Genomic DNA, 10,367 nt, shown 5'->3' on the forward strand with positions numbered 1-10,367 from the left:
ATATGCTGACATGTAGATCAGGAAATGAGACTAGCTACCCTGTATGGTAGATGCTTGAAGCAGAACTTTAAAAATACCTCAATTACTTTAAAATGCACATATTTTAAGAGCATTGAATTAAAAAACCATTTTGGTTAAAAGTCTTTCAAAATGCAAAAAACATCTCACCATCTTTGGAAAACCGTATTACATTTCCCTGATTATTTAAAGAGTTCCCCCTCCATGCCCCACCCCCAGCCCCAGTTAGCTTATTTCAAGCTTTGAACCTGGCTGTGAAGTCAGGCTGTCCCCTGAGGGTGGACAGTGATAGAGTAAGGGTAGAGTGGGAGTGGGCGGCCTGGAGCCTGTACTTAAATTCAACTGTGTTATCCCGGGTATGTGATCTGCTGCCTGTGATGCTGCTTATCTGTCCCCCAGGAGGAGATAGAAGAGGACAGCGACCTGTCCGATTACGGGGACGATGTGGACGGGAAGAAGGACGCCTTGGCTGAACCGTGTTTCATGCTCATCGGGGAGATTTTTGAACTTCGAGGAAGTAAGTCTTTGATGGGCAGTGGGATTGATTTGTCGTTGTCTGCTCCACGTGCGTTTGGTTCATTTGTATTCACGTGTTCATTCATCCGAGAGGACTTTACAGACACCTTCAGGTGCTACACTTCATCCTTGACGCTGAAGGTACAGTCTTAGGTCAGAGAACTTCTGTATTCCTGAAACTTGGGGTCCTGGTGTACTCGGCATTGTGTTTCTCTGATTTAGATAAAGAGAGAATGCTTTGAACTGTTTTCCTAGGACGCAGTATACTTTCATTGTCTCATCCCCAGAACTTATTCAAAAAATGATTTGCATAGCCTATGATTAAAGGTGCAGCTTTGATGCCAGGGTAGTGTTGTGGATATATATCATAGATCACAAATGTATATGGTCTATGATATATGAAGGTTGAGTGTAGACAAATTTCAGTAACTAAAGTTAGAGCTAAAATAAACGTTAAAAATGGAGGCTAGTTAAATTGCTTAAGAAATGACCATGATATAATAGCATTCAAATATTAAACTCTTTCAGATGAAAGTATTTTAGCCTTGCTGTAATTTAGGTTCTTTTAAGATAGTTGTTGATCTTTAACTTGATTCAGTATCATCAGAAAATAATAGTATTACACTCAGTCTTTTCTTCTTCAATGAAATCTTGCTTGTAAATCTGTGAGTCTTTCCATGTCCCCCAGAGCTGTGGACAATGAGAGTGCAGCATCCTACCCGGTAGCATGTGTCCCAAACTCCAAGAGATGAAAACACTTCGTGACTGTGGTCCCTAGGAGGACTCTAGATGCTGGCATTTTAGCCTGCTCATCCTCGACTGAATGTCTGTTGAGAGAGCATGCTTGGTTTTGTCAGTGACATTTCCTGAGGAATAAATAGAACGTCTAGATAACGAGATGGCATGGCTGCATTGCCATCAGCAACCTCCACAGGCAGCGGCAGCTGCCTCGGGGCTTTGAACACACACGATGTTAATAGGTATCGGGTTATATGGGCAGGTGGGGCAGGGAGCTGAGGAAGGACAGGGCAGGTACTAGAATGAGGGGACAGTGATGGGAGGGAGCTCAGTGATGGGAGGGAAGCATGTGTGCTTCCTCCATGTGTTTGGTATACAGAAGGAGCTCATAAGGCAGAGTTTTATTTTAAACTCCTCGGCTGTCAGACTTTCTTCCTAGGCATTTGTGATCAGACCTGCTGGCTATGAATTCTCTCTCCTGACCTAGAAAGGCCAAGCAAAAAAGCTACCATCATGAACAGAAATGTTCATTCTGGCTTAAAGGCCAGCCTAAAATAACACATCTACATCCTTGGTGCTGTTTCAGACAATTGCATGCAGAAGTGCCAGGTGTCTCTGAAGCACAGCTCCGAATCCAAGGCTTGACTTTAGTTGGGGATGTTAGTTTTTTTAACTAGGCATTGAGATTCATTCAGAAGTTAGGGCTGAACTTAGATAATTTGGTTTAGTATTGAGTCTATACCAGTTGTTGCTCTTGTGTAATGAAAGGGTCTTTGAAAATTTATTCCTTTTAATTTCCCCTACTAGATCCAGATGGCCTGAACTGTTGACTCCATTGTTACCAAGTCTGGTATTTTTTTCAAGTCTTCCTATGTTTGTAGCCAAACTTTCAAGGGCTAGAGATGGAAATAGAAATTTTAAAAATTAGTTTATATTAAAATTTATGAACATAAAAATATCATTTTCCTTTTTGGTTTACATTGATATTCTACAGCTATAAAATATCTGTTAATAATAAAAGTTATGATAGGAAGAATCCCTCATGCACAGAATATACCCTTAGTGACTGTCTTAATGAGGGTTTCATTGCTGTGAAGAGACACCATGATCAGAGCAGGTCCTATAAAGGAAAACATTTCATTGGGGCTGGCTTACAGTTCAGAGGTTCAGTCCCTTATCATCATGATGGGAAGTATGGTGGCACACAAGCAGGCATGGTGCTGGGGAAGGAGCTGAGAGGTCTACATCGTGGTCTGCAGGCAGCAGGAGACTGTGTGTCACTGTTTGAACATAGGAGACCTCTAAGCCCCCTCCACAGTGACACACTTCCTCTAGCGGGGCCACACCTCCTCCAACAAGGCCACACCCCCCCCAACAAGGCCACACCTCCTAAAAGTGCTGCTCCCTATGGGCTAAGCATTCAAATACATGAGTCTATGGGCATACCTATCAAACCAGCACAGAGGCGAGGACTAGGAATACAGGCCCACTTTAGTCCCCTCCTCTCCACACGAGGGACCTGAGGTTGAGCAAGGTGATGTTACAGGAAAAGAATTCACACATGCTTCAGGACCCTGGACCTAAACTCCTCCTTTCTTGCCCCGATTTAAACACATGAGATGTAAAAGTACAGTGTGCTGACCTAGAGTCTGCCGAGGGAGCAGCAGAGCGTCACTTCACTCACATTTGATAATGTCTGGCAACATTTGATACAGACATTTCTCACCAAGAGTCCTTTGTCAGGAAACTGGAAGCAGAGAGCTAAGCAGAAGTGTCCAATAGGAGCTGTGCTGTGTGCTGGCGGGGACTGGCATGCTGTCCACAACCCAGGGCACAGGAAGTAAAGTGTTACCTCAGCTCCTCTGTAGGCAGAAGAAAAGAGGGGGGAAACCTTAAATCTCACCTCTTCATTTGCCTCCTGAAAAGTGAAACCTTCTTCAGAGTTTCCTGCCCAGACATGTGCTAACTCAGCCCCAGTCTCCAGAAAGCAGATCCTGTGATAGATGCTTAGATTCAGACTGAATTAAAGGACAAGCCTGTATGCCTTGTTGAGCTATGAAATTGTGGTGCTTATGATGTCCTATGATAATGTTCTCTTCTGGCTTATATTTTAGTGTTTAAATGGGTGCGAAGAACATTGATTGCTCTCGTTCAGGTCACATTTGGAAGAACCATCAACAAGTGAGTTGTACAAAATTACTGTTACCCTTTGTCTGAACAGTGCATTGCCGTATGGTACAACAGTCAATGGATTTAAGGAGACATATCCTTCCTTTGTATTTTGATTCTGTTACAATGCTGAGGCTGGTGAGAACGCAGCGTTCTGAATTTCTCTAGCAGAATGCATGGCGAACAGACGACAAAAATTTGAGCTAGCTCCAGCGTTCATTTTGAGAGTGGAAGAAGCATTAAAATGTCATTCTTCGTGTGTGGACATCCATGGTGGAGAGCTGTGTCTAGCACAAGTCTTTAGTAGAGTCTAAAATGCATCTTAGTATCCGTTCATGTAAAGTATTCGCATAAGTAACCTCCCGTAGGACGGTGTGAGTTGTCCATAAAGTGTGTTCCCGGGCCTGCATGAGAACTCCTTGTCAGCCGGTGTTGTTTGCTAAGAAGCCAGCTTCAGAGATTAGTGCTGCTCCCATCTCAGTGGGGAGGAGATAAGTGAAAAGACAGCATGGCTTCCTGAGCTCACCCCTGTGCTGTTCTGTAATGCTAACCAGCTTCTTGTCCTGTGACCTCACCCTGTTCCTGTCATCTTTGTGCCTGGAATTTCCAGCTGCCATTGTCAGGTTCTTTTCAATAACTGTCCAAAATAAAATAAGTTCAGGAGATTAGTTTTAGATTTTCTGCAGAATACAAGTGTTAGTGAATGTTTTGAAAGTAAACCAGTTTGTATATAATAAAGTAAGTTTTGAGGTGAAAATATTGATTTTTCTAAGTAAATAATTTACTGTTCAGGGGGCTGGGGATTTAGCTCAGTGGTAGAGCGCTTACCTAGGAAGCGCAAGGCCCTGGGTTCAGTCCCCAGCTCCGAAAAAAAGAACCAAAAAAATAAATAAATAAATAAAATAATTTACTGTTCAATATTGGTGAGATAATGTAAGCTACTTATATTATTGAAAGCTTATACAGTTCTTTCAGGAACTACTATAAAGAAAACTTATTTTTGTTGATTTATATGTATTCCTGGTGGTCACAATAAACATTTACTTTTATTTCTTTTAAAATAATTTTTTAAAGATTTATTTTATATATGCCAGTACACTGTAGCTGTCTTCAGACACACTAGAATTGGGCATTGGATCCCGTTACAGATGGTTGTGAGCCACCATGTGGTTGCTGGGAATTGAACTCAGCACCTCTGGAAGAGCATCAGTGCTCTTAACCACTGAGCCACCTCTGCAGCGCTCTGTTTTATTTCTAAAATTAAAAAAAAAAAAAAAGGTCAAGTTGTCTGTCAGAGGCTTGCTTAGTTAATTTAGTGCCCTTGGATTGGAGGAAGAGCCATTTAATACTTCTTTTATATCTTGGGGAAACTTCATTATTGCTGACAGGCTTTAGATAAAGAAATTCCCAGGTGCCTTCTCTCTCCTCATACTTGAGCTTGCTAATGTATTTCCTTGTCAGATTCAACAGACCATGTGCTCTCGCCATGATCCTCTACTCACACTGGCTCCTGCTCACAAAATGAGCAGCTGTGTCTGTGAGTGGAGAGTTCCTGCACGGAGCTTGGGAGTTTCTTATAGAAACTTTCGGGTTGTTCACGCCAGTGGGCTTGTTGTGTGAGGGAACTGTGGAGCCTCTGGTACGTGCTATGTTTGCCTTCCACAAAGGCCAGCACATCATAAAACTAAGTCATAATGCTTGTCAGCCTCTTGGCTTGAAGCTACCATGGTCTCACAGACTTGGTTTGCTTCAAAAGCTTTTGGATGAAAGAAGGAAAATACTTAGGCACTGATCTTTCCTAAGAGTTGCCTAATGTTCAGTCACAAATTGAAATTTCTTCATGTAGTGCAAGTGGTTAACCCAGAGCAAACCTACAGAAACCGATGTATGTTACCACCAGCATAGAGAGCTTTAGTTTTCTCAGGAACACAGACAGGAGGTTGGCCATTACTTTTTAAGGTAGAAGTCCTTATAAATAGATAAGCTGTTGTCTTTGTCTAGATTTGAATTGCAGTATATTTTGTCATGTTTGGTTTTTCACTATGAAACAGGTAATTTGACTCAGTGTTTAATCATTTTTCAAAATTAATTGATCACCGTGTATGAAGTGATGAGCTTGGAACATCCATTCAGAGATGTCACCAAACCCTTGTTTACTCTTACAAATCTGACTGAGCTGCTGGGCTCCTACAGAACTTTCTGATCACTCTTGGAAGTAGTTAGTATGCCCTGAGCCTGGGAATCTAGGGGGTCCTTGTCCTTTCTGGTCACTCTCCTTTTCAGCCTGACAGCTACTTCTGGGCTCTTTGAACAGTGTTCACGTGTCTGTTGCTAAAGTTTGACGTATGTAGGATGGCATAGGAGTCTTAACTAAGTAAAAGCCATTTCTGCACAACTGTGCAGGTCAAGTGTGTTTCATGTTCGTGACCCTTTGGAGTTACTTTGATAGTACTAGATCTTTGAAAGGCATCCTTGCTCCTTGCCAGTGAGCATAAGGTGCTTTCTCTGGGTCAGAATATTTTCCCCAGGCCTGTCTGCTACAGTCACCCTAGGAGGGCTGGTAAAAATGCATGCTTCTCCTTTAGGACTTGGGGGCCCAAGGAGGTTTCCTTTCCATCAGCCTCAGGAGGTGGACTCACACTTCTGATTTATAAGGGTGATGGAGGAATAATTAGTGTCCAGGGGACTTAAATCCTCAGATAAATCCCAGTCTTCTCATCACATTGATTGGCAGGCAAACATTTGGAAAAAGAGGGTGCCATAGAAAAATGTGAATCCCATATTCTATATGTGTATGAAATTCTTAAATAAAAAACAAAAAAGAAAGAAAGAGAAACAGAAAATACTGTTAACCCAACCCCAGCCATGAGTTGGTCATCCAGTATTGCCATTGCCAGCGTGAACACTAACTTTTATAGCCACAGTTTTAAAATAGATTATTCATCAAACACTTAACCCAGGCTGTATCTTATCCCACCCATTGACAATTGCCTCCTGAGAACACAGTATATAGTTTTTAAAGACGTCATCCAAGCAATATTTATCTCTTCAAAGGCAAATCCGGGACACGGTGAACTGGATCTTCAGCGAGCAGATGGTGGTTTACTACATTAGTGCTTTCCGAGATGCTTTCTGGCCAAATGGGAAACTGGCACCACCAACAAGAATCAGAAGCGAAGCACAAAGTCAGGAAACAAAACAGAGAGCACAGCAAAAACTGCTTGAAAACATTCCAGGTGAGGCCTCAGCCTGAGAGCGAGCTTTGAGAATGTTGCCACTGAGAATTTGTCTTCCCCGCCCCGGCATCCATCTCCCAGGAGACTGTATCTCATCACCTGCTCAGAGAGACACAAACCAAATGGGGGCTTTTCACATCAGAGATGCTTAGAGCTAAGGTCACACTTCCTGCCTTAGAGATGAGGCTAAGTTTACCAGGAACCTTTACGAGTATGCTTAAAAACATATATTTTAATTACTAAAACAAGCAGTAGCAAATGCTAAAACTGCTGTACACGTTCAAGAGGACGAGCTAATTCTGTCAGGCCTGCACGTTTTACTTTCTGTGTGTTGTACAATAGCACTTGAGGACAGGAACAATATTTTCAGATCCTAGGATACAAAGCACTCGCCAGCATGATGCCTACTATTGTCAACTTGACAGGAGACAATCCTCTGGCCTCTGGGCATGCCTTTGGGAGATTATCTGGGTTAGGTTAATGAAGGTAGGGAGACCTACCTTAAGTGTAAGTGGTGCCTTTCATGGGGCGAGGGTCCTCCTGAAGGAGAGAGTGGCTGAGCACCAGTGTCTGCTGCTCTCAGTGTCAGCCTACTTGGGCTCTGGCTGCTCTGTGAGGCAGAATTAACCTTTTCTCTGTGCGCTGCTTCATCAAGAGTGTTTTATCTCAGGTAACAGGAAGTAACAAACACCTAGCATGTGCACAGCCCCGAGTTCAGCCTCAGCAGTACAACAGGACAAGTGCAGTGTTTTCTTTTCCCAGATACACTTCAGAGCCTTGTTGGACAGCAAAATGCCCGCCATGGTATAATAAAAATATTCAAGGCGCTGCAAGAAACAAGGGCCAACAAGCACCTGTTATATGTGAGTAAATAGGTCCCCAGAGGACTCGCTATTGGATTGTATATTTCTGTTTGCATATTAGGATAACTCAGTTCTTCACCTTCTGAATTACCTTTAGCCCTGCATCATTTTTGTCTGTCCTCTCATTTGAGCGCATGAAAGGGGACGCGGCCGTGCTCAGCAGACAGTCGGCTCTTTGTTGGCTTCTGAGTTAACATCTCTGCACGACTGTGTGCTTTCTGTTATTTCAGCAAAAGAAGCTGTCTTCTGTTCATTTTTCTGATTAGAATTACCATCGACTAGGTGTGGGAGGGCAGGCCTACAGTCCACGAACTCAGGATAGAGACCCATGTGGGCTACCTGACGTCTTGTCTCAAAAACAAAACAAAAATAAAAATAAAGCAAAACCAAAGAATAACATACCAACATTAAATAACCAACATTAAATAACCAACATTAAATGTGGCAGACGGTTGGCTGTGTCTAATACGCATGGGATAAATCGGGTTTGTGTAGTCTGGTCTCCTTTTGGGAGCCACTTGTCTACTGAGGATGAGCTCAGGACTCTCGGTAGATGCTTCTCTCAGACAGACAGTATGACTCATCCTTACTGCCTCTTCTCTGCTTTTCTTTCTGGGCAGGTGCTGATGGAGCTGCTGCTGACAGAGCTCTGTCCTGAGCTGAGAGCTCACCTGGATCAGCTGAAAGCTGGTCAAGTCTAAGACTGCACAAAGCAACCGCCAGAGAAATGTCTGTGTAAAAATAGACATTAAACATTTTCCTCTTTTCCACAGAGGGCCCGACAAGAACCATACTGATTTTTATTTTCATGCCTCCCTCTAGTTTTATGCCAAGTGAGCAGAATCAGAGGGAGAGGACTGACGCTGTGGTAGGCAATAGAAAACAGACTTTAAAGCTCACCATGCTGACTGAAATACAAATGTTAATATGTGATAAGAACATAGGAAATATTTTAAATATTTATGAAAACAGTTTTGTTGTTAAATGACAAAGTCTGAATATTGTACAGTTAATCTCCTCACTGAGGATTCTGACCATTCCTGTGTCTCCCGTGTATTGAAGACCACTGTTGTGCAATGCTTGGTGTAAAGTTATTGTGAAAATTTTATTGTTTTTATTTTTACCAAAGATTTCCCATAGTTTGAAGCATTTGAAGCAATAAAATACAAAAAAAGAATCACAGTGCTCAAAAGTAATATGGCTCGAGTTACCGAAAGAGCTTCGACCTGTGCAACTCAGATTTGCTGAAAACCTTTTCAGAGAAAGCATTGTCCACTGAGAACTTCTGCAAGAAATGTAAAATTTGCTACCTGATTTTTAGTACATGAAAGGCCAAATTGGTGAGACACTGAGGAGATAAGATGTGAGCATTAGCCTCAAAGACAGGGAAGCAGAAGAGGAAAGTTGCTTCATGGAGTTGAAAATCATTAGATCCATAAGTCTTTGCACTATGAGGGTGTTAGGTGAGATTCAGGGTCTGGACTATTCCCATGATAGGGGACCATGGCCGAGTCACTGAATCAATATTCTTGGGCTTTGTCATCTGTTAGGCAGTAATGACTATGCACCATTCTTTCTCTAGTTTCTAGAAATACCAAAAGCAAAAGGCAGAACTGCAATCTGAATAAAACAAAGCAATAGGCTTGTTATACTAATAGCTCACAATGGACAAGTTCTTGATGGAACACTGTTCCGAAGGATGGATGATGAACACAGTATAGGTTTCATCCTCCAGGGTTCTAATCATAGCTCTTCGGTCTCTTTTCTCAAACTAAGATGGTAAGACTTTAGACACAACTGGGGTTGGATATTTTATGCATGAGAATTGTCTTTCAATGAAGTATTGAAAAGACCATTTAGAGTAGATTCAGGGAAGAGAAACAATGAATTGGCCAATGTATCATTTGCATAATTCCAACCCCTCATTTAAACTCTAGGTGTTGAATTTAAACTGCATAGAAGAAAAAGATGCTCTTAACTCCTCTGTCTCTTTATGGCAAAGTCTGATGATCAACTGTAATGAACCTAGAACTTAGGGCTCTTTTTTAAAAAAGTAGTGAGTTAGAATTCTCAGTCATCTGAGATAAATACTAGCTCCATGCACCAGTGAGTGTGTGTCCCAGTGGGAGCTTGTACGTGCCAGGCCATCAGCTTCATGGTAACTACAGTAAGTACACTGAAATGTGTAACACTCCACATTGGATTCCCATTCAAGCATGGCATATTACCAAACACAATACCTGTTGTAGTGATTCGGATGAGAGTGTCCCGTTAGGCCCATGGATTTGAACAGTTAGTCCCTAGCTGGTGTGCTGCTTTAGAAGCATTGAGTTGCTAGAGAAAGTATGTCACTGGAGGCAGGCCTTGAGAGTAAACAGTTCTCATCCCACCTGTACCCCATTTCCCAACTGCTCTCAGTGCCAGAGTGAGCTCTGAGCCTCCTGATCGGCCACCATGCCTTCCCTACCCCATCATGAACTCTGACCCTCTGGACCATAAGCCAGAACACACCCTTTCTTTGGTAAGTTCCCTGGGCATGGTGTTTTATCATAGCAACAGAAAAGTAACTAATGCACTCCTTACACTTCCAGCAACTTTGGAAACATGCTTCTTTTCATTTTGCTATTTTCAGTGTTAGCAAATAAACTCGGCCTCACACATGCCAGGCCAAGGCTTTTGCCCTGGGCTACCCCTCCCTCCCTGAGACTTGCTTTCTTTTTATTTGCTGGCGTCTTTCTTATTCTGGGGATTGAATCCTAGGCCTTGTTAGGTGCCTTAGTGCCTTGCAGCACGACTGTTGATTTTAAACATTTTCACTGTATTTTGA

General features: G+C 42.5%; 1 protein-coding gene across 4 annotated transcripts in view; it reads left to right on the forward strand.

Moving 5' to 3' along the window:
- The window catches only part of Snx25 (sorting nexin 25), a 103,927-nt gene extending 95,210 nt beyond the window's left edge, over positions 1 to 8,717 (forward strand). For all 4 annotated transcript variants that reach the window (XM_224863.9, XM_006253168.4, XM_063275974.1 and 1 more), the window contains 5 exons: positions 418 to 535; positions 3,387 to 3,453; positions 6,496 to 6,677; positions 7,440 to 7,540; positions 8,161 to 8,717. In XM_224863.9, the coding sequence (XP_224863.6) occupies positions 418 to 535; positions 3,387 to 3,453; positions 6,496 to 6,677; positions 7,440 to 7,540; positions 8,161 to 8,241 (549 nt within the window). In that variant the 3' untranslated portion in view covers positions 8,242 to 8,717. The remainder of the gene's footprint in view (positions 1 to 417; positions 536 to 3,386; positions 3,454 to 6,495; positions 6,678 to 7,439; positions 7,541 to 8,160) is intronic.
- The last annotated feature ends 1,650 nt before the right edge of the window (positions 8,718 to 10,367 follow it).

Source organism: Rattus norvegicus, chromosome 16 (genome assembly GCF_036323735.1).
Source record: "Rattus norvegicus strain BN/NHsdMcwi chromosome 16, GRCr8, whole genome shotgun sequence".
Lineage (NCBI taxonomy): Eukaryota > Metazoa > Chordata > Mammalia > Rodentia > Muridae > Rattus > Rattus norvegicus.